Source organism: Triturus cristatus, chromosome 6 (assembly GCF_964204655.1).
Source record: "Triturus cristatus chromosome 6, aTriCri1.1, whole genome shotgun sequence".
NCBI classification, from domain to species: Eukaryota; Metazoa; Chordata; class Amphibia; order Caudata; family Salamandridae; genus Triturus; species Triturus cristatus.
In genome coordinates, this window is record NC_140589.1 from 787270080 (window position 1) to 787294620 (window position 24541).

The 24541-nt window shown below is 44.2% G+C and overlaps 1 protein-coding gene across 2 annotated transcripts in view; it reads right to left on the minus strand.

Annotated features, from left to right (window-relative positions):
- EIF2AK2 (eukaryotic translation initiation factor 2 alpha kinase 2) overlaps positions 1 to 24541 on the minus strand; it is a 300514-nt gene that overhangs the window by 173807 nt on the left and 102166 nt on the right. For both annotated transcript variants that reach the window (XM_085611364.1, XM_085611363.1), the window contains exon 6: positions 13115 to 13263. In XM_085611364.1, the coding sequence (XP_085467490.1) occupies positions 13115 to 13263 (149 nt within the window). The remainder of the gene's footprint in view (positions 1 to 13114; positions 13264 to 24541) is intronic.

A 24541-nucleotide genomic window follows, 5' to 3' on the forward strand; every position in this document is an offset into this window, starting at 1 on the left:
GTGCCCGGGAGAAGCAGAGGTCGATTTCCCGGCCGAGGTCAAGGAATATCAAGGACCTCATTTTCAAGAGGGTTTAGACCCTACAATTACAATTACCAACAGTATGGTTATCAACCAGGGAATTTCTATCCCCAGAAGGAAAGAGGAAATTCTAGAGGAAGTAGACGTTCGAGAAGGCCAGGTAAGAGAAGACCGTTTTGTTACCCATGTAAAGTTGGGCGGCAGACTTGCCCGGTTTTACAAGAGTTGGTGCATGTTAACGGGAGATCCTTGGGTTCTACAGACAGTTTTGGGTTATCGTGTAGATTTCAAGGAAGAGCCGATTCAGGATCAGTGGCCTCAAATAATAAGGTTCAGTGCAGATTTGACGGAAATGGTCGAAAAAGAAGTAAGAGAGTTGATTTTGAAAGGAGCGGTTACGGAAGAGTTGGATATGTGTGCAGGGTTTGTAATCAACATATTCCTAGTAGAAAAGAAAGGAAAAGGAATGAGACCTGTGATAAATCTGAAGGGTTTGAACGATTGGGTAGTGTACCATCACTTCAAAATGGAGGGAATGCATATGTTGAGGGATGTGCTTCAGACGGGAGATTGGTTGACTCGTCTGGATTTGAAAGATGCATATCTGACTATTCCAATATGGATAGAACACCAGAGGTTTCTCAGGTTCAGGTGGAGGGGGAAGATGTGGAAGTTTGTTTGTCTCCCCTTCGGTCTAGCTTCGGCCCCGTGGTGTTTTACGAAAATGCTTAGTCCGGTTGTTGCTTTTTTGAGAGAAAGGGGAATTCGTGTAATTATTTATCTAGACGACATTTTGATCATGGATCAGGAGAAAGGGAAGGTGGAGGAACATACAAGGCTAGCAGTGGATCTATTGGAGGGTCTAGCATTTGTCGTCAACAAGGAAAAGTCTTGTTTAATACCATGTCAGGAGATTCAGTTTTTAGGGTTTGTGATAAACACAATTCAGGGTCAGTTGACACTACCCTTGGACAAAATAAAGAAAATACGGAAGGAAATCAGAAGGGTTTTGGCTTTAGACGTGATATCTTTAAGAATGTTGGCACGGATTATTGGTCTGTTGTCTTCAACAATTCAGGCTATTTTTCCAGGACCATTGAATTATCGAGCTCTTCAGAGATTGAAGGGCAGTCACTTAAGACGTGGTATGAGGTATTCTCAGGAGATTTCTCTTTCTGGAGAGGCAAGATCAGAACTATTATGGTGGCTGAAGAATATGGAAGCTTGGAATGGGAGAGCTTGGAATGGGAGAGTGAATCCGGAATTAACAATAGAGTCAGATGCAAGTTTAACTGGTTGAGGAGCACGTTGTGGTGCAGATTCGACAGGAGGCTTGTGGACAGTGGAAGAGAGTGAAATGCATATAAATTGTCTGGAACTATTGGCAGGTTCTTTTGCTATAAAGAGTTTCACGAAGGACAAAGCCAGATGTTCAGTTCTGTTGAGGATGGACAATGTCTCAGCAGTGAGAAATGTAAACAAACTAGGGAGACCGAGATCAAGGGATCTAGCGGACCTTGCCAGAGTTTTTTAGGATTATTGTTTGAATCAGAATATTTTGGTTCAGGCGGAGTATATACCTGGTCAGAAGAATGTTCAAGCAGATTGGCACTCGAGGAATCAGTCGGATTCGAGCGATTGGATGATCGACAAGCGTGTTTTTTGGAGGATAATGGGGTTGTGGGGCCCGTGTTATGTGGATCTGTTTGCGAACAGATGGAACACTCATTTGGAGAAGTTTTTCAGTTGGCGGGCGGATCCGGAATCAGCTGGGATAGATGCTTTCAGGCAGGATTGGAGGAATCTTTGGGGATATGCTTTCCCACCATTTGTGATGATCACCAGGGTAACCTTGATGGTTCACAAGTGGAAGGAGACGGTGGTTTTGATAACTCCTTTATGGAAGTTCCAAGTTGTTGTTGTTGTAGTCACTTTATTCGATATAAAAACAAATATCATAAAAGTATAATACAATGCATATGAAACAATTTAAAACCCACTACAACAGTGACTTTAATCTATATACAATTTTAAAAAAAGAACAAAAGCAATATCTATATACATACAGAATTTGCACATTCCACCATTACGTAATTTATTAAACAGTAGTATTCGTACAGGATCAAGAGGATGGATAGTTAGCTTATAATTGGTACATCTTTAAGAAGCTTGCGTCTTATCCTCCATGCCCAGCCCAGATATTTAGCAGTCCCACAGATAACACTGGGGGCTGATGTTTCTTAGGTCAAGATTCGCAAAGCCACCCTGGAAGACCTAGTGCCTAAGTTGTTACAAACCGGTTTCAGCCATCTTGATCTTGGTTGCCTGTATGCCTGGCAGGCAAACATAAAATGGCCAATGGTCTCAATGGGGGAGGCACAACCTGGGCAACCTTTTGGGCTTGCGATTGCCTTACTCCAGCTAGATTGAAACTTGTGGAGTGGAAGGGTACCATATCTCATTTTAAGATATAGTAACCTGTCTCCAGGAGATTCAATCAAATCCATAAAGGATTCCATACTGGGGGCTGGTTTCACATCCAGGTAGTTTACAGTTAAAGCACCCCTCTGGTTTCTTAGGATGTCAGTCGTAACCCATTCCCAATAGATCTTTTTTATCGTTGATTTAGGAGGAGGGAGCTGGCTCTCCCAAGCCTCTTCCAGGCCTAACTTCTGTAACTGTATTTTCAATTTCGATACCCAGGGAATCTTGCGCTCTGCTCCAAGTTTTAATAGCTCGTCCAGAGCAGAAGCGTAATGATGGAGTTCGGGGGACCTTCTGAGCCTTGTCCAATATAAAATAGGGCGTAGCTTAGCCACATTGCTGATGTTGTGTCTACCGAGATCGCTGCGGAGAGGAACTAGCGGGGTAGACAGAGGTAGCGAGACTAAGTCTCTAAAGAACTTATTCTCAGATTTAAGCAACTCTGTTAGGTTTTCGAAACCCCACAGTTCCGCCCCGTAGAGGGCCGCTGACATGGCCTTCCCCTCGTAGACCTTGACTGCTGCGGCTATTGGCCTACTATATGAGAGCCTCTGATGTTTTGCTATTGCCCCTGAGACTCTTTTATGGACAAGAAGCATTTTCGACAGATGGGGGGCCCATTTGAGCTTGTTGTTGACCCTCACTCCAAGATAATCAAAAGCCTCCACTAGCTCCAGTGTGGTATCATTTAGCTTGATGCTGTTCCTAAAGTTTTTTGAGGGTGATAGCGTCATCAGCTTGGTTTTTGATGTATTTATTTTCAAGCCTCTGATGTCGCAAAACTGGGAGAAACGGAACAACAATCTTTGTAGGCCCATAGGGCTTTTTGATATCAACAAAGTGTCGTCAGCGAAGAGCAGGGTGGGTGTTTTTTCCCCGCACAAGGTTGGAGCATCGGCCATGTCATCTCTCAAAAGGTCTGCCACCCCATTTATATAGAGAGAGAACAAGGTCGGGCTAAAACACCCCTGGCGCACCCCTTTCTCGACAGCTATCCTATCTGTGAGCTGGCCCTGGTGTCCCCACCTGACTTTGTCAAAATTGCCATCATGGAGGCGTTTGAGAAGGTCCAGGATTAGGGGAGGGATGCCCAAATCGCACAGTACCTGCCACAGCTGTAATTGTGGGACCAGGTCGAAGGCTGTTTTTAAATCAATAAACGCCAAATACAGGCTGCCGTTTTCAATAGTAACAGATTTCCAGTATATAGTACAGAATCTGAAGACCTGGTCAATAGTACCAACTCCTTCCCTGAAACCTGCTTGATAGTGACTCAAAATGCCCTCCTCATCTATCCAGGCTTTAATCCTGGTCAGGAGGACTCTGCCAACCACTTTTTGTAATACATCGATTAGACCAATCGGTCTGTAGTTGGCAGGGTCCTCCCTGTCCCCTTTCTTATAGATAGCCACCACCTCCGCGCCCTTCCACGAGTCCGGAACTGGGTATCCTACAGCTAAGTTGTTTAAAGTCCGAAGGATGAATTCTGCCCAGAGATCTTTATCATGGAGCAGAAGGTCGCCAGGGAGTCCGTCGGGACCAGCTGCATTTCCAGGAGCGATCATATTGATCGCAGAGAGGACCTCTGTTAGCCCAAACTGGGCCTCTATCTCCGAGGGTACCAAATACTCTAATACCGGGGTCTGTTCCTCTAGAGCCACTCTTTCCCTAAGTGAATAAAGATCAGAGAAATGTAGATGCCATTGGCTCCCCGTAATGTGGTTCGGGATTGGGTCGGCCCCTCCCCTGACGCTGTTGTTAATAAGACTCCAGAAAGGAGTTGAGTCTTTCAATAGGGCAGCGGCCTTTAAATCCTGCCAATGGGTTTCGTCCCACAAACGCTTCGCCTTCCTTATGGCTTTATAATAAGTTTTCCGGGCATTGACTATGGATGACTGTTCCTTAGATTTTATAGCTCGAGAAAGGATCTGTCTCTTTTCACTGCAGTCCTGTGAGAACCAAGGGTTTGCTGGCTTTGTAGGGGGGCGCTTTTGATCCCTCTTTTCATGTAACTCAAAAAAGTACCCCACCCTTGCCACAGTCTGTTGGTAAACTTCTAAGAAGTCATTGGGAGAGAGAGCCTGAAACGGACAGCCCATAGGCATTTCCAAGGCTACAGTGGCTTCTTCTACTAGCTTTTTAATTTTACTCAGATCCTTCTCTCGCTTCACTACCCTTGGCCACTTAAGGCGCCTGTTACAGTTTGTCGGGACAACCTCTCTTGCCCCAGGCCTCTGCTTAATTAAGGGCTCAATGGAAATGGTAACCGACTCGCGCCTGAGTTGCATGGACAACGGGCTGTGGTCGCTCTTGCACCGGTAGACCACTTCCATATCAATAAGATCCGGCCAGAGCTTGGTGCCCAACAAGATGTAATCGATGCGCGAGGGTACACCAGTTCTCGTAAAAGTAGGAGCTCCTAGGCCATCTGAGCGAGTTCGACCATTTGTCGCCCTCAGATTAAACTCCAGAGTTAGAGCGTTAAGTTGGAGAGCTCTCTTGGACCATTTCTTTATTGGCGGGAGAGAGAGTTGGGGTATGCCCTGCTTAGAGTCAACATCTCCAATGCCCAGGATGTCATCGCTGCTCAAGGGCTCAAAAGTACAGTTGAAATCCCCAGCAACGATGACATCCGCCTTGGCGATAATTGCTGTAAGTTCAGACTCGAGAGCTGTTAAAGTGGAGCTTGCTTGTGCACCAGAAGTCCCTCTAGCATAGATGTTAAATATCTCAAGGGGGCGTTGTTGGTCAACCCCAATAATAGATATATGCAGGAGATCAGAAGATGTAATTACATAACTCCTGACTGTCCAGTTCAAGCTGATGTTAACCCAGATTAAAAGGCCTCCGAGGGTCGTCCTCGTGTGGACCTAATTGCGGGGACAAAGAGGGTAGTGAATCCTGATCTATGCAGAGGGACCAGGCTCCAGGTTTCCTGAAAGAGGATGACATCAAACTGATCAATGAAATCACTCCAGACAGGATCTATAAGGTTCCTCTTAAGCCCCGCGACATTCCATGATAAAAACTTAATGACTCCCGAGGGGATGGACATTGAGGAAATCCCCACGTCCTTCACCATACTATCTTGAGACCCCTCGTCAGCTACCATAGTATCAACAATTTCACCCAAATCATTAGGAGACAAGTGAGGAGCAGGAGGGGTATTCAGGACTGGCCCCTCATTAAAATACAATGCAGGTGGATGTGGAGGAGATCTTGTGTGTAAATTAGAAAGTCAGTCCACCTGTCTTAGACCAGAGTCCTCACCCTCCCTTAAATAAGTCCAAACGGGAGACCTGCGAATCTGGATTGAGGCATAAGCGGGAGGGGATGACCTGTACTCGAGACATTTTTAAATTTTCTGCTAATATAGGATCCCCAAAGACAATCTCTACACAATCAGTCGAAGCGTCTGCCCGAGATAACCTATTTATCCTGGTGATATCCTCTCTAATAATCGATCTACACCCTCTGACATGTCTAAGCCAGTGTATAGCTTTATTGTGTAATGAGTCACTGTTTTCAGTAACGCACCGTGATGGCAGTTTCGGTACGTGAGTCATGAAAACAGAAGACTTAGCCTGTGCAGGATGGAGAATAGGCGGATGGGCTGGCATATGGAGTGATAGATTATGATTACCCCGTCTAAGAGGTAGAAGAGAGCTGGAGGGGCACCTAGTGAGTAAGTTTACATTTCGTGCGTTTGCTGGCTCAGAGCATCTGGTCATATCTGCATATGTCTTAGTAAGGCCATTTGTTCTAATAATATTATCCTCATTGTAAGCTCCCCCAGGTGCAGAATCAACATTTATTTTCGGGGGAATTAACTTGGGCAGAGCACACTTCTTCCTAAGAGGGGCAGCCCCAGAAGATGGTAGAAGAGCGAGGGGAGTCGGGGAAGAAACTTGACTTACTACAAGGCTCTCCACCCTCTTGTTAAGATCCACCACCAGCTCCTCTAATCTCTCAATTCTATCTAGAAGCGCCGCCAAAGTATCAACATCGGACCTGATAGAAGACGCAAAATCCACAGTAGGCCTGGCTGTAAAAGTAGTGGGGTGAGATAGATCAGGATCGAGGGGGGCGAACCTATTGGAACACAAAAGATGTTGAGGGGCAGAATCAGAAATGACTGGATCTACTTCTATGACTCTCGTAGTGCCCGTAGTCTGTACAGGGGTAACTTGGGAATCAGGGATTGTTATGATCGGGGCGGGAATTATGCTTTGTTGTTTAGACTGACGCTGGCTATGGAACATGGATGGAATTGTGTAATTAAAAATCAGGGAGGTTTCAGCTGTCTGACCTCCCGCCTGTCCGCCCGCCAGAGAAACCTCGCAGTCGTTGACAATCTCCTCAATTCTGGTGAGTACACAGTTCATGGCGGCATGAGTATTTTTCTTAGTTTTTTTTCCCCTTTTACTGCTGCCCACAAGACCTCCCTCAACAGCTTTCCTTTTACCCATAATGAAAGCCCAGTACCAAGAGGGATGGACACAAACTGGAAGGCTACACACAAAACGTTTGCAGGGCACCTGCTCGTAGATGGATAAATTACAATGTCACGGGCCCCCAAAGAGGAATGGAAAAAACCTTTAGACGGGACACAGTACCTTTGCCTCCTAGCTGGTTTGTAATCGTCAAAAACCTCGTGTTAGGGGGGTGGCTCGGCCCGGCCTCCTCTGGCCCCTGACGGCCACAGATGGCCCGCCCTTTGCCCGGGCTTAGCCCGGCGCAGTCCGCGCGCGGTCCCGCGACGCGGGGGATGAGATGGTTTAAAAGCCTCCAGGTGCGGGTGGTGGGCGGGAGCTTCCGGCCTCTGAAGCAAGTGTGCCTGGGAGTTGTAGTCTCCCTCCAGACCGCGGCCGCGAGGATGACAAGCGCGGCGGCGGGAGGGAGGCACAGGCAAGACCAGGCTACAGCGATGAAGGTTAGGTGCTGGGGGTCCGCACACAGGGCTCCGCGCTGCTTCGCTTTGTTAGGTGGATTGTCCGCCGCTCTGCCGAGGGTGAGATGGTTTAAAAGCCTCCAGGTGCAGGTGGTGGGCGGGAGCTTCCGGCCACTGAAGCAAGTGTGCCTGGGAGTTGTAGTCTCCCTCCAGACCGCGGCCGCGAGGATGACAAGCGCGGCGGCGGGAGGGAGGCACAGGCAAGACCAGGCTACAGCGATGAAGGTTAGGTGCTGGGAGGCTGGGGGTCCGCACACAGGGCTCCGCGCTGCTTCGCTTTGTTAGGTGGATTGTCCCCCGCTCTGCCGAGGGTGAGATGGTTTAAAAGCCTCCAGGTGCGGGTGGTGGGCGGGATCTTCCGGCCTCTGAAGCAAGTGTGCCTGGGAGTTGTAGTCTCCCTCCAGACCGCGGCCGCGAGGATGACAAACGCGGCGGCGGGAGGGAGGCACAGGCAAGACCAGGCTACAGCAATGAAGGTTAGGTGCTGGGAGGCTGGGGGTCCGCACACAGGGCTCCGCGCTGCTTCGCTTTGTTAGGTGGATTGTCCCCCGCTCTGCCGAGGGTGAGATGGTTTAAAAGCCTCCAGGTGCAGGTGGTGGGCGGGAGCTTCCGGCCTCTGAAGCAAGTGTGCCTGGGAGTTGTAGTCTCCCTCCAGACTGCGGCCGCGAGGATGACAAGCGCGGCGGCGGGAGGGAGGCACAGGCAAGACCAGGCTACAGCGATGAAGGTTAGGTGCTGGGAGGCTGGGGGTCCGCACACAGGGCTCCGCGCTGCTTCGCTTTGTTAGGTGGATTGTCCCCCGCTTTGCCGAGGGTGAGATGGTTTAAAAGCCTCCAGGTGCGGGTGGTGGGCGGGAGCTTCCGGCCTCTGAAGCAAGTGTGCCTGGGAGTTGTAGTCTCCCTCCAGACCGCGGCCGCGAGGATGACAAGCGCGGCGGCGGGAGGGAGGCACAGGCAAGACCAGGCTACAGCGATGAAGGTTAGGTGCTGGGAGGCTGGGGGTCCGCACACAGGGCTCCGCGCTGCTTCGCTTTGTTAGGTGGATTGTCCCCCGCTCTGCCGAGGGTGAGATGGTTTAAAAGCCTCCAGGTGCGGGTGGTGGGCGGGAGCTTCCGGCCTCTGAAGCAAGTGTGCCTGGGAGTTGTAGTCTAACTCCAGACCGCGGCCGAGAGGATGACAAGCGCGGCGGCGGGAGGGAGGCACAGGCAAGACCAGGCTACAGCGATGAAGGTTAGGTGCTGGGAGGCTGGGGGTCCGCACACAGGGCTCCGCGCTGCTTCGCTTTGTTAGGTGGATTGTCCCATCCTTCTGGAGATGTCGATAGATTGTCCAATATTGCTTCCAGTATTTCCAGGGATTTTGAGAGATGTGTCAGGGGAGTATCACGAGTTGGTTTTGACAGGTCAGCTGAGATTGATGGCATGGAAAATTTCAGAAGAGTCTGGGAAGTGCCTGGACTTTCGGATGAGGCTTCAGATCTTATTAGAGAATCATGGGCTACGGGAACACGGAAGATGTATAGACTGGCATGGCAAAAATGGTTTCGCTGGTGTTTGGAGAGGGGTTACGATCCCGTTTCAGTGGATGTAGTTTTGGTGATGAATTATTTAGCATCTTTGTTTGCCTCTGGCTTGGCGTATAGAACTATCAATTTACATAGATCGGCTATTGCTGCTGGTCATGATATGGTGAATGGAGTTTCAATTGGTCAGAGCGTTTTGGTTAAAAGATTGATGAGGAGTGTGAGGGTTGCAAAACCACCCGTAGAGAGATATTCATCTGTGTGGGATGTTAATAAAGTTCTTGTGTATTTAGAAAGTTTAGGGAGTAACAGTGGTTTGGATTTAAGGGTTTTAAGTGGAAAATTGACAATGCTTTTATGTTTATTGTCGTTCAGACGAGTATCAGATGTTAAAGCATTAGATGTGGAAACAAGGATTTTTAATCCAGAGGGTGTTTATTTTTATTTGTGTAGAAGAACTAAGACAAATTCAGATAGTATTTTTTATCCATATTTTGATGATCATGAACATCTTTGTGTTGTTCGATGTTTGAAGGAATATGAGAGGAGAACTTCAGGTGTTCGTCAAGTAAGTGAGAGGCAGTTGTTGATTTCTTACAGGAAACCTCACAAAGCAGTTTCAAGCCCTACTTTATCAAGATAGGTGAAGGAAGTGATGAGGGAATGCTGGGGTGGATGTGAGTAGATTCGGGGCGCATTCTGTGAGGGGTGCCTCTGCATCTAAAGCATTTATGCTAGGGGGTGCGTTTAAAGATATTCTGGGATGTGCAGATTGGTCAAATGATTCAGTTTTCAGAAAATTTTATTTTAAACCGATATTAAATGCAAGTTCTTTGTTGTTAGAGAGGCTTTGAACTTGCATAATATTAGCCTCCGGTCTTGCCATAAAATGTAGATTTTCATAAGCCTTGATGGACAGAAAATCTGGATTTTATTATCCCTCCTCTCCCAGCCCTTGATGGTAATGTTTTTTGTTATTTTTCAGGTCGTGGACAACAATGATTCAGGAAGAAGGATCTAATTCGATTTGAGATTATATGTTTCATGGACTTTTTAAGAGAATATATTGTTTTGAATTTATCTATGCAGCGCAAAAGAAGGAAGAGTCATGGAGGTTCCGGCTCTTTGTGGAATGTTCTAAGATCTTTGTGGTTCTATGTTCTTTGATGATGCTGCTGTGGGTGGCGCAATAAAGAGGATTGCATAATATTAGCCTCCGTGTCTTTAATAAAATCCAGATTTTCTGTCCATCAAGGCTTATGAAAATCTACATTTTCTTTACTGATTACAACTTGATACGAACTTAGAGAAAGTATTACCAGAGAACAGATTTAATGTTTCTTTTTATTTTGGACTTGCTATGAAATGTGAACTGCTAACTCTGCTGTGTGTTTGATTATGGAACTGAATAGATGGATAAAAAACACAACATTTCCAGGAACCCTTTCACATTGATGATGAGGTAATTCATTTACTGATCTGTGCAGAGATTGCGAAGTGCAGAAAGAGAGAGTGAATTACTTTAAAGAGCTCCAGGTGCCTAAGAAGTTATACACATTTTTTAGATAAAGACAGCTGTAACTGCAGAGTGAGGAAACTGCTGTTGTATTAAAGCTGGTTTGGAACTCGTTTTGATATATAAATATAAATACAGATCTGAGTAAGATAGCTTCTCCAACGAGCAGCTCGTCAGCTACTGGTAGCTCTCCAGCCCCCTGTGAGTAGCTCTTCTGTGTACAGCCCAGCATACTAAATGAGAAGCTTTTCTTTAGCCGAGTTAACATATGTATAGCACAACTGAAAAATGTATATTCAAGACGAAAAAGTGTGTACATTCAGAACTCATAAGCTGATGTTTGGAATAAATTGCTGAATTTAATGCTGCTATCTCAATGACAAACCATGCATCGTTGGGGGCAGTTATTACTACTGTTACTACCTTGGTGCCAGGGGTGACCAGTGCAGCGATGGCTATTATGTATTATCCACATAAAGGCATTCCAAATTGATAAAGCCTATTTCACCTTACTGCTGAGACCCTTTCCTTATGCACTGCTGTTAATCTTGCATTGTGTGCCACTAAGGTAATCTTGCCTGATGTGGTCGCTATTACAACACTAATAATATTAGTAGCTCGGGATGACTTTATTTTAACATAAGTAGCTCTTATTACAGAATAGGTTGGAGACCCTTAGATATTCAGAGAATGTGTTAACTGAGTGACTAATCATGTACGGGTAGTGAATACTTTTTACATTTCAATACAAAATAGAGTGACAATTTGAAGGCATCAGTAAATATAACATTCCTCAATATGTTACAATAGTATAGTCACCTCCTGCGCAATCAACTGGAATGAGAAGATCACATGCAACCCAATAAGCTTGTGACAACCCTGTTCTTGTCTGATCCTCAAAACCCTCTAAACTCCCTCCAAGCCCCCCAAACTTTATCCCAAGACAGATAAACAAGACTGATAAGGAGTGTAGTGAACTTTAGATGTATTTGTCTCTTGTAGCGTTCCTGGTCTCCTTCCCTGCCTTTCCTCTTCCTAATTCCCCTCCTCCTAACATAGCCACCTTCATACTCTGTTCCCTTATGAGGTCAGAGTTTGTGGTGCCTAGTGGTGAGACTGACTGAGCTTGCTTGGGCCAGTGCTGGACCAGACAGCTATTTCCTTTAACTACCTTCTTCTAGGCTTTGTCCCCATCGACAAGGATTATTTGGTGTGCAGGTTGGAAAGAGCAATTTATCTCTCATGAACTCCTCAACCAAGACACTGTTCAACATAGTAAGTAAATTCGGTTCTATGTCACTAGAATGGCTTGCCTAAATAACCCTCTCTCAAGCTGGCCACAAAATTAGGAATTGTCTCCTATGTCCAGGTTCTCTCTCTTGAAAACGGTCTTTCTACACTAACCATGTGATTTTCTGAGAGAACTAAGATTGTATGTTATTCCACCTCTTACCCTTATTTGCCAAACAGTCCCAAAATATGTGCTATTTCATATCTCACGTAGAACGAGAGGTGACAGCTATCTCTTTCAGAAAACCTTACCAGACTGTCTTGTCCCCAAAGTGATTTATTCTTGCTTTGCAGATCTTCAATAAAGTAAGAGAGTGGTGAGGGAGATGGATACGATTGGAGAGAGCCAATAACCTGTTGGTCAACATTACCGTTCCATGTCATTCCCTTCCTCTTGGGGTACAAACACAATCATAAGTGATGCTGATGGTAATTTGATATACAAAGTCCTAGGAGTTCACATAATGACTCATCAGGGGAATTCTAATTTAACAAACATTAGCAAAGTTAAAAATTAGCATCTATAAAAGACAAGTGATGCAACCTATTGGCTTTGTCAATGCTTGTTTCCACTGGATCACCGCATCTTTCTGGTGTGTCGTGGCACAAGGGTGCGCATGTATTGTTATGTCCACGCACTCATGTTACAGCCATCTTGTAAACTATTTCAAGATGGTGAGCAGATGTGTTATGATGTGCTTTCGGCCATTTGGGCCTTTTTATACATTACCGTTCCGACACGGCTGACAGTTATTTTGGAACCGTAAACCACAAATAAAAATAAAGTGCACAGGAGTGTTTGAAAGCATCGCGAGCGGCCTGGCAGCACTTCGGAGCGATCTGGCCCTTGAAGATTTTTTTTTTTTTTTTTTAACTGTTATGGTTTAGGAAGCAACATCAGGATAGGAAGCTCTATGACAAAGCGCAGGAGAGGAGGCGAAGCCCCGCTAAAAAGAAATTATAATACAAAAGAAAAAGAAAGAAATTAAAGCCATTGTGAACAGACTACTTTTCAGAAGTGTTCGCATCTGCGAAATGACATGGGCTGCAACCAGTGCCGATGGACAGACCTGTTGTCCAATGGCAAAAGCCAGCTGAACAATAGCAGCCAATGTATGTGTATGTTGTGTTTTGTGTTCCGCCGCCCGATATTATAATCAGGCCCATATTATCAAAGCAGTTTTAAAGTCACCACATGTCCTAACTACAAAACCATAACATTCATCATGTACACTGCAACACTATTCATAAGGAAAAAGAGCATCAGTCAATTGAAAAGACAATCAAAACAATCAATCGAGTTAAAAAACCTAAAAGTACATATTTCTTACGTTGGAAGGTGTGAGGGACCGTCCTGTTTAATCTCTTTAAAGAGATACGCAGTTCTCTTCAGTTGGCAGTATTCATTCAGTCTTTTAATGTAATTAGTGTCTCCATTTTCCAAGTCTGGGTTTGATGATTTAGATGAGTCACTAACAATCTGAGTACAGAACATAGGGAAAAATTAGTTTTCATGAGAATAGCATACCAAAATGTGACACAAAAAGGTTAGATATAATCAATAGTTTCACAATTAACGCTATTTATAAAAGTCATTAGAAAAGAAATTTTCAAAATAAAGTGCAAGATAATGCTTGCTAAATATCCTGGCAAGTTATTTAGCATTAAGTCAATGTCAAAATCAAAGCAGGAACTGTACAGTGGTGATCCCTTTTGTCATTAATTTTCTATTCAATTAGTAGAAAAAATACAAGTTGTCCATTCTGAAGCAATGGTTAATTTGCAGAATAAAAGAGTGACTATACTATTGCATTACTCATAAACAATACAAATCTATCAGTCATGAAGATCTCACAAATTCCAAGTTCTCTGGTCAATTTTTTAATATTATATACTGTCAATTTTTAAATATTATACACCAGTAAGTGTGATAAGGAAAATGTTCCTTAACCTGTAAGCATCTGTTTGTGGCATGTAGTGTGGTGGATTCACATGCTGTGCATACTGCTGTCATCTAATGTTGGGCCCGGATGAGTGAAAGTTGTTTTTCTCCGAGGAAGTCTTTTGAGTCACAAGGTAAAGTGACTACTCTTACTACTAATGTGCATGGTCACGATTTCATTGTTAGATTGTTTTCAAGCACGGCAAGTGAGGCGCCATGTGAAGCACAGCGATGTATAGAATGTATGGAAAGATGTCTGTGCCTAAGCGGAAGAAGAGATCTTAAAGATGACTGCAACAGTCACAGGTGTCTGAAGAGGAAGGTGGGTGCATGTGAATCAACACCACAACATGCCATGAACAGATGCTTACAGGGGAAATACCAATTTCTCTTTGAGGCATGTACCGCTGTGGATACGTATCCTGTGCACAGGCTGCCAAGCAGCCCTCCAAAATGCTGTGGCTAGCCTGTGGGTGTTTCAGTAGATCACTGGCTTGTTGGTGAGCTAAGACATTCACACAGACATGTTTTGTATAGGTGTGTGGTGTCAACCATGTAGCTGCTTTGTATATTAGCTCTTGGAGTATTTTCCAGAAAGACTATAGAGGCTCCTTTTTTCCCAGTAGAGTGGAATCGAGGAGCAAAGGTCAAAGTTCTTTTAGCTTTAGCATATTGTGTCTGGATGCATTTCACTATCCATCTGGCAATGCCTGATTTGGAGAGAGTTCTACATTTATGGGGTTTGGAGAATGCAACAAAGAGTTGTTGATTGCTCGTAAATGATTTAGTCCTGTCAATGTAATACATGAGGGATCGTTTCACGTACAAAGTATGGAGAACCCGTTTCACAACTGAGTCCACATGTGGGAAGAAGACTGTAGGTTTAATGGATTTATTAAGGTGAAACAGATACCACCTTATGGAGGAATTTAGGGTTAGTGCAAGGGCAACCCTATCCCTATGTACTTAGAAGAAAGGATCTTCTAAGGTTAGTACCTATAGTTCACTGACAAACATAAGAGTGAAGTGATGGCAACCAAAAAAGCCACCTTCCAAGAGAAGAATAGTAAGGGGCACGAGTGGAGAGGCTCAAACGGTGGACCCATAGGTTTAGTGAGTACAATGCCGAGGTTCCGAGTTGGGCCTGGTGGGACTCGAGGGAGAATGACGTTGAGACCCTCCATAAAAGCCTTAATGAGCGGAATTCTAATGAGAGAAGCACGTTCTCTGTTCTGGAGACAGGAAGCCACAGCGGCCAGGTGTAGCCATATAGAGGTGAATGACAGTCTGCAAACCTGGATCCGAAGCAGATAGCACTGTGGTTGTTAAAGGGTCGATCTGTTTTGAGTGACAGAAGAACACTAACCTCTTTCACTTGGCTATATGGAAGGCACAGGTAGTAGGTATGGGTGTTTTGTTGAGAATGCTCATGCATTTAGATGGAAGATTAAGGTACGCAAACTCTTGGAACTCAGGAGCCAAATTGCGAGGTTGAGAGGCCTGGGTGTCTGATTTCTCCATGGTTCTGCATGAGAAGGTCCAGCCTGTTGGAGAGCCTCTCATGCGGAACCAGTGAGAGTTCGAGCAGAGTCATGAACCAGGGCTGGCAGGCCATTGTGTGGAGCTACTGGGATGAGGGTGAGTGATGTCTGCCAAAGCTTCCGAACCACAAAAGGAAGTATTGGAAGAGGCAGAACTGCGTAGGAAAATATTCCAGACCAACTCATTCATAGTGCGTTGCCAATGGATTTCGGGTGTGGGAAACTGGAGGCGAAGTTTTAAGGGTTCTACATTTTTTTATATTTTATTTATTGTCTACATTAATTAATACATGTTTTCATATTGAATTGTTAATATTTTTTTACACTTTTATTGTGTATCTAATATATAAAATATCACCAAAAAAGCCTGTCGGTGCGGCCGGATCCTTCTCTGCTCCAGTGCAATGACCACAGAACCGCTACTACAATGTGTCAGCGTGTTTATTTAGCAAACACCGGCAACTAGATCCCAACGCGTTTCGGAGCCTTCGCTCCTTGGACACGGGTTAGGTTTGCATTACTATCGTTTCTCATTTAAAGAGACCACCACAAGTGCAACGTGCAAATAATAAATATAGAAAACAGATCCTTGTCAGTTTCAACTTCTCTCTGTATTAAGATACATTGGAGACAATTAAAAAACTGTTTCTCAATTAAATTGACTGTGATACCAAGGTCTAACAAGTATGGGAAAATAAATATTTTCACAAAACACATAACATCAATTATTCTCGTTACGCCAGTTTTATACACAATTTCGCCCTAGTGGGTGATTAATTTATAGGAAAATAAATATTTTCACAAAACACATTTTCATGTATTCTTAATGCGCCAATTTTTTACGGCTCTGGCAATATACACAATTCCACCCTAGTGGGCAATTAATCATTGCTGTAAACATTTTATATTCTACCCATACATTTATGACTTCAATCAATAAAAGCAATCCATTGCTGCTAAATACTGCTTGGACTTAAACTAATGGTCTATCCATCTTCACTGAGATGAAGATTGTGACTCAGGTCTGCCCCAGTGGGCAAATAACACTTTTAAGTCCAGAACCACAGTTAAAATAAAAAAATATTCCTACTGTACAACAGTAGCCAGATATAATAGCTCCTCAGCATTTCAATTATCTTCTCATCTGTAATGAAACAAACAAAGATCAGTGGTTAAAATAAATTTCACGAAAACTTGATACAATTATAATCTGTATTAACCTAAGATCAATATATTTTATGGAGATTTCAGAACAACTACTGCTACAATTATATAATCCCAAAAAAATGGCCAATTCTTCATCCAGGTTAAGGCCTGTTGGATGAAGGGTATTATATCTGATGATCATTTTAGATTCTAATCTTCTCAACTCCAAAGTCCTATTTCCATCCCTTTCCCTGGCTGGGATTTTGTCAAGGACATAAACTTTCAATAGGTTACAGTTCTGATTATGGCTAGCCTTGAAGTGTCAGGCAATGGGGTATTGCTTATCATTATTCTTGATTGCTCGCAAGTGTTCAAGCACCCGTTTTTTAGTTTTGTGTATGGTGCTAGCTATATAACATTTATTGCAAGGGCACCTTGCTCGCAAGTGTTCGAGCTCCGATTTTTTAGCTTTGTGTATGGTGCTACCTATATAAAATTTATTGCACGAACACCTGAGAGCATACACAACATGTTTAGTGTTGCAGGTGAGGTGTTTTGAAATCTTGTAGGCTTGTTGGTTTTAAGACAATTTAAACATTTTGCAACTCTCACTGTACTTACAGGCTTTACAATTATTACAGGTACAAAATCGTTTGATGTAATTTTTAGGTCTCGGCTAGCGATGGCTGCGCTTGCGCAGTCTCGCTCGCGAGAGATAATGACTTGGGAGAAGAGGGGCTTGAACCCGCCCCTCTTCTCCTCTGTTCTCCATTGGCTGGCCTAGTAAATGCTGGCCAGCCATTGGAGAAGAGGTCAGTCATTCACATTAGGCCACGTTCTTTTCGGATCGGGGGGGCGTGTTTTTTGCGAGAAGTCACAGGGAGGAGACAATAGCAAAACACGCCCCCGAATCCGAAAAGGACGCTGCGTTTCTCCGAGGCATTTCTGCTTTGCCTCGGAGAAAGGCGGTGGTGTGCCTTTTGCTCTGGTTTCCCTCTCGTATACCACCTTCTTCTCAGCATTCTTTCCTATGTTCAATATTCCCTCGCTACACCTCTTCCTCCTCCCCTCTTCCCGTCCATCCTTTCCCTCTTGTCTTCCCTCATTCCACCCTCTTTCTCGCCTCCCTTCTCTGGCCTGCTGTCTTTCACTCGTTCTCATTGCCGTCATCCCAGATGAGAGTCCCCAGGAATAGGTTTGGGTGAAAGCACTTAAGGGTCACGTGAGATTTCCCCAGAGAAGGCAAGCACTGTATGTACCCCCGCCCCCGGATGCCAGGGTTCATGCGGCCAGACTCAGCAGGGTATGGCTGCATCTCCAGCCTGCTTTGAGAACGACCAATCGTCTGACGCCCACAGAGCTGGTGTCTTATTGGTGGGCGTGTTGGTGCAGTTAGGTGTGTGCAGATAGATTGACTCGTAGAAAAGCGGAGGGGGCGGACCGTGGTTATGTTGAGGGGCTAGCTACTGTACTCATTTGCATCACGTTTTCAGAGAACGGCTTACTTACCCTTCCCATATTGCAGGGGGGCAAAAACTTGGAATTTCTTTAGTATATTCATGAACTGAATCACTTACCAATCTTCAAAAAGGTCTCCCACATCCTATTGTACGGTTCCCCCCTGCCGGAGGTGCTCGCATGTTTTGCTTTCCCATTTCATGAGGTGCAGGCAGAGTCACGTGACGGAACCCGGGCCCTCCACCCGGAGGGAAGCGTCAGATTCGGAAACCCGGGACTCGAGGGAGACTGCCACTCGTGGGGACCACAAGCCTCTGCCAGAGCTGCTTCTGTTCAGGACTCTACTGAGCATGTATCCACCCACCCACGTGCCCGACCACCAGAGCTAGCAGGCACTCAACCTACTGAGCTCTCCAGAGACACATTACTCAGCTCTTTCATCTCAAACTATGATCACAATTTATAATAAGGTTATTCAAACGTCACCACTAGTCACCGAAGCCCCCTTTACATGGTATCCGCTGTTTGTGTAATCCTCGGAATTATGGATGTTCATTTTGAACTCACAGAAAACTAAAATCCAGCCAGGATTTCAGGATAGCTACAATGAATATGAATGAGGCTAATTGGTAGATCTGGGCGAAATTTAATTAAGACAGCGAAATTCCTGAATCTTTACGTTATGTGCAATCCACAACATTTCTAGAAATTAAGCATTACCCACTTTCATGTAACTTTTTCTAACCGAGCAAGCACCTAGCTAAAAATTTCTCGCAAGATACCAGCAAGAGACTGTAAATAAACAAAATGTTTTGTCAAAAGATATTTTCTGCTCTAACTATTTTCCTGCCAGTATCTCGTGAGATTTGCATGCTTGGGTACAAAAAACACGCAGTGATGCGGGATCCCGGCAAACCACATTTGCTAGGTAAAGCATGATTTCGCAAAATGTTCGTGAATTTCACCAGAGAAAAAGTTACGCGATTTCGTACACCACCACCGATTTACACACACATAATTTAATTTGAGATGATGTGCATATAGAGAAGCTATTCAACTATTACCGTAACATCCTCCCAATGTAATCAATATTCATTATAAAGTGCTATGCATTAATTTCATCCCCAAATACGAGATCTTTGGCACATGGTGCTGGAAGTGCCGATCAGTCCCTTAGGCTGCCAGGCCTGCCGCCACGAGGGAAGGACACTACAAAAACACAACCCTACACTACATACATGTATGAGATAAACGTCAGTGTTTCTGAAGGGTGCAAAGCGAATTGGTTTGTCCCCGTAACTTAATAAAGGACGTCAAATTCAAAGGTTGTATTTGTGTGTGGTCTCGCACGTGCAGGCATGTGTAAAATAGGTTTACAATTTTAGAACATAAAACAAACATAGGTGCTCTTGGCTGAAAGGTCGTCCCTCCATTCGGTAAGGTAATTGCGAATGAAACAAGCATTTACAATGCAACGGTCTCGGCATTGTTAAAGTTAGAGCTATTGGCATTGCTCATGACAATGCCGTTTCTTTAAATGTTTTAAAAACAAAAACATAAACAAAAATAATGTCATGAGCAATGCCAATCGCTCTAACTTTACCAATGCCGAGACCATTGCATTGTAAATGCTTGTTATCTTTCTCACTGTTTACTAAACAAGAGCTCAAAGTATCTTTTGAAGATCTTGCCTTCCTGAAAGTTACTGCCGGATTGTCACCAACTGGTTTTACTAAGTCTGGATCTGCTTTAAGAACTTCCCAGTATTTTTTCAAACTTCTTTTGACATCCCAAACTTCTTTTGACATCCCAGGCTTGGTTATGATAAGCTGTGATAACGATACCGAAAACGGTCTTGGGTTTCTTATGTTCCCTTCCGGAGGGTGCCTCGGGGTGGACTGTCCCCATGAAGAGCCGGGTCAGTACTGAATTGCATGGATTTCTGAAAAACAATGCACTGGAATGCAGCCCCACACACTCGCCAGTGGTTGAGATTATTCTAAGCATCCAAACCATTGCCTTGTTTTTTTTACTGGTTGGCTGGCATAGCCCTATGTGCAGGAGGTTGATCTTGTTTCTCGCCTTGATTAAAGGTCAGTGGGAAATAAAAAATGGGGTGGAGTGGGCTGCGGAGCAGACGTTTCTATTAAAAAAATCTTTTTACTTTATGGGAAATTATCTGGAGTCAATCCGCATAGAGCTGCCACAGTATATATTGTCATTTATTCACTGTATGGAATATATGTTGGGAAAGGGTCTGCAGAATATATAGCTGGAAAGAAAGCTCCCTTGGTAGTACTGCTAAAACAATACCCACAATATTTCCTAATCCAGGCAGGCAATTAAGTTCCTAAGCCTGAAGCTCAGGTTATGCGCATATTTTTACCAGGAAACATCGAGGACTGAAACAAGATGAGATCTAGTTTCATAACTATAAAGTAACCATATGACGCGTACGCTCGCTGGTCAAGTATTTTTTTACGGTAACTACTATCTTTTGTAATTTAATGGAAAAGGTAAGTATTCTTAGTATTCTTTGTTAATAGTGAAGAAGGGCATTTACTAATGAAAGAAAGGCGGGAGAATTGCAGCGCTCACTGATTTACACAGAATAGAGACACATTGTTAGAAAACTCCACAAAAATGCTATGAAATAACCAATTACTTTTTTTTGTTTTGTTTTTAAGTCACGTCCTTTTCTTTTGACAGCTGTCATGACCGCACTGCGCAGTGAAATGTGGAAACAGTTTGCTTCCCAGTGCTAAGACCCCGCTGCCTGTCAGCCGGATTCACTCCACATTGACGGCACCGCCTCCATTTTGTGTCCGTCTGGCGGAACAGCCGCCACCAGATAGAGCTGCGTCTAATACAGCGCAGTCCAGGCACAGGGTTGGGGATAACTCAGAAGGAAAAGCGACGTCCGCGCCATCTTGATATGGAGCACAAATCTACTGAGTACGGGGAAAATATTACAAACAGACACTAAATGGGGGGGGGGATCGACGTAGTCAATAAAAAAGGAAAACAAGTCAAATCTCCCGTGGTGATTAAAAACTTACCTCTCCCTAAAAGACGTTAAAATCCAACGTAGTACGCATTTTAAGTAACATTCCCATTTGCCATTTAATTTGGCTGCCCCCCTACAAATCGCGCGTGCCTCATTTCGTAATCACAGCTGAAGGGGTGTTGCGTCGGTTTACTTCATAAGCAACAGAAATTACAGGAACACCGCCCTCCCTTTCTCTGAGTAGATAAACCCCATACACAAGTAACTGCGCCAGGGGCAAGCGTTATAAACACAAATACTAGTATAATAACCCTTTACCTTAATCACGACTTGTGCACAAGAAACTTTCCATACTGATTTTAGTTCAATGCGCAAGTACTTCAACGCACGGTTTCAATCTGGCTGCCAAGTCTGCATATGACAGTGTCCACCAAGACGACGCCATTGGCAGCCCGCCCACACACAGCATTTTGAAGGAAGTGCAATGAGAGCACCGCTCGGCAAGTCACTGGCTTTTCCTAACAACATAATCACAGCTGCCAACACCAATAAAGCAAAGTGCATTGTCAGAACTGAATTCAAATATCTGCCAATGCTATGTAATGAGCGATGTTAACGCACATGACCGTGTTAAAACCGAACTGCAATGTCATGAGAAACAAGCATTGGCCGCGCGCGAAAGTGAAAGCAGTGCAACACGGCGGGGGAGGGGCGGAGGAGCGTTGAGGAAGCAATCAAGTGAGAGGAAAGGCAGATAAAGCTGGCGGTTGCGCGCGTGCACGCGCTTGTGAACGCAAGCGCTAGGCCAGCCAAAGCAGCTTGTGGTAGCACTTTTTAAAGCCCCTACTAAATGTCTCTCCTATCAGCGCATGCGCTAGCTCAGGCAAGACCTAAAAAGTAGTACCCTAGATGTGACCATTGTGAGGATACACATAATTCAATAATAAGGATAGTTAGAAGATTGCTGCAGGGAGGGACCAATAGAACTAGAGGAAGGAAATCCACCTGACAAAGAGGAAACAAGTTATATTAGCAAAAAAGAAAAATAGTCATGTGCAATGAGCTGAACTAACGTTTACTCTAAGTGTCGGTATTGTACAGAATACGACTTTTAAAAACAGACAGCTAGAAGCTGTCTATAGATAAGACCTAAAAGTGACATTTCCCTTCAGGATAGTTGCGTGAAACTCACAATTGCAACATCCTCTAGATGACTAATTAAGACAGGTTTCTGATTATTTAGTGAAAAGCAACTGCTTCTACTGTGTACTTCAGCCAAAGCAGTTTGGATCACGTTGAATTGCCTTCATTTGACACTATACTGAGACACATTGGCTACTTTGGTTTGGCGAAACTATGTCTTCTATAAATTAGTTGGGTACAATAATAGATAGATAGATAGATCTCAGAGTGGAACTCAGAACCATTCCCATTACTCTCAGGTGGACATTTTCCATCCTGTGCTCAACAAATAAGTTTTGTTGCAATTGTTTACTGTACTTGCTTAAAAAATACAAAAGTTAAGGTCATGAAATTTAAAACCTTGCAATCAAGTTTACTTTCTATAAGTGTAGTTCAGTGTGGTTTTTAGTTTATGTTGAGGACTAACTGTTTTATGTTGCGCAGAGTGGTGAAGGGGTTAATAATCTGTGAAACTGAGTTGAGGTCCCTCGTAGGTACTTCTATAATGGCCTTGGCTCCATTCCGTGTCAGTCCTCTTGCTGATACATTTAGAGTCTCCCTTGACTTATGAAATGAGTAGCGTTGTCTTAGTATTTTGCTGAATTATATTTTGGTTCTGGCTAATTCCCTTATGTTATCACCTGTCGCAACTAGCTTTCTTTTCATGCATAATGGATGCTGATTTGAATCTGACTAACTACTTTTTGTCCTCTGTAATGATTATGGTTTTGACTTTGAATTTTATCCTGCAAAGGTTATCTTAATTTGCTGAAGGACTTACAAGGCCCCGATCCGGCACATCGGCCTTTTTAATTTATTTGTGAAAAGCACTTATAGGTTACATACAGTGCTCCCAGAAGTATCTGCCAGGCAACAGATGCCACAAGAAACAGTATAACAATACAATACCCAAAGCTCTCATCATATACCATCAGCAGGCCCAGAATCCCATGCCAGACAGCAGAAGCCACTCTGGAATCACATAAATGTGGTCCGAGAGCAAGGTAACTAAAACTCGAAAAAGGAGTTCAAATGTCCCAAATCATAGTTAGAAGGTTATACTTTGTCTAACTATTCTTGTCTCATTTGTTTTAATTCTATGAGCATGAAGACTAGAGTGGAGGATTTAAATAATAAACAAACAAGGCAGGTGGGACGGGCAAGCAACTCTGAAAACCACGGATGGGAAGAGAGAGGAAGGGACAAAAGAATGTGAGAAGGAAATAGCACATTGGGGAAGAGGGGGAAGTTATGTTTTTTTGTAAAACAAACTGTTCATCCCACTTTTGTGAACCCCAGTGCATGAATACAAAATTACAGAATGTGATGCGAAGGGATAGGATGCCTCAGAGGCAGGGTGGGGGGTTAAAAGTAAACTTGGCGGGAGTAGAGGGAGGAGAAGAAGCACACGGGGGAGAGAGAGAAGTTAGGCGTTCTTTAAAGCAGAAAAACAAACTGCCGTTCCGTTTTTTTTGAGCTTATGAGCATGATGACAGATTTGCAAGTGGTGATGGGGGGGCAATTTAAGAGATGCGAGCGGGTTCCATTTAAGTAAAGTAGGGCCAGGTTGCCGTAATTATGGGGGGAAGTGTGGAGCAATAAAGGAGCTGGGTGAAGGGGGATTGTGAATTATTTTTTAAAGCGAGTTGAGGTGCCTGCGATATCCCGGGAAAAACAGTGGACGGGACGGGGAGAGTCAGCCATTCAGTGGCACCAGCAAGGGATAGAGCGTAGGGATGGTTTAAATAAATTAATTTAAAAAACATGCCGAAGGGGATTAGGTGGGGGAAGCAACTCGGAGAGCAAGTGTAAGGGGAGAGTAAATCACAAGAAAGAGAGTAAACAAGCGGCCGCGAAAGTGAAAGTAATCGCGGTCAAGCGCGGCGCGCGCGCCCGCGCACATGCACTGTGGCTCTAGGCTGGCCTGGTAGCACTTTTTGGAGCCCTCTCAATAAGTCTCGCCAGACCAGCACATGCGCTGGGTCAGGCGAGACCTAAAAATGGGTGCTCAAACACTTGCGAGCAATCAAGAATAATAATAAGCAATTGCCCACTACCCGACACTTCAAGGCTAGCCATAATCAGAACTGTGACCTATTGAAATGTTATGTCCTTGACAAAATCCCAGCCAGAGAAAGGGGTGGAAATAGGACTTGAGAAGATTAGAATCTAAAATGATCATCAGATATAATACCCTTCATCCAACAGGGTTAAACCAGGATGAAGAATTGGCCATGCATTTAGGATAATATGATTGTAGCAGTAGTTGTTCTGAAATCTCCCTGAAATATATTGATCTTAGGTTGATACAGATTTTAATTGTATCAAGTTTTTGTGAAATTTATTTTAACCGCTGACCTTTGTTTGTTTCATTTCAGATGAGAAGATAATTAAAACGCAGAGGAGCTATTATATCTGGCTACTGTTGTACAGTAGGAATATCTCTTATTTTAACTGTGGTTCTGGACTTAAAAGTGTGATT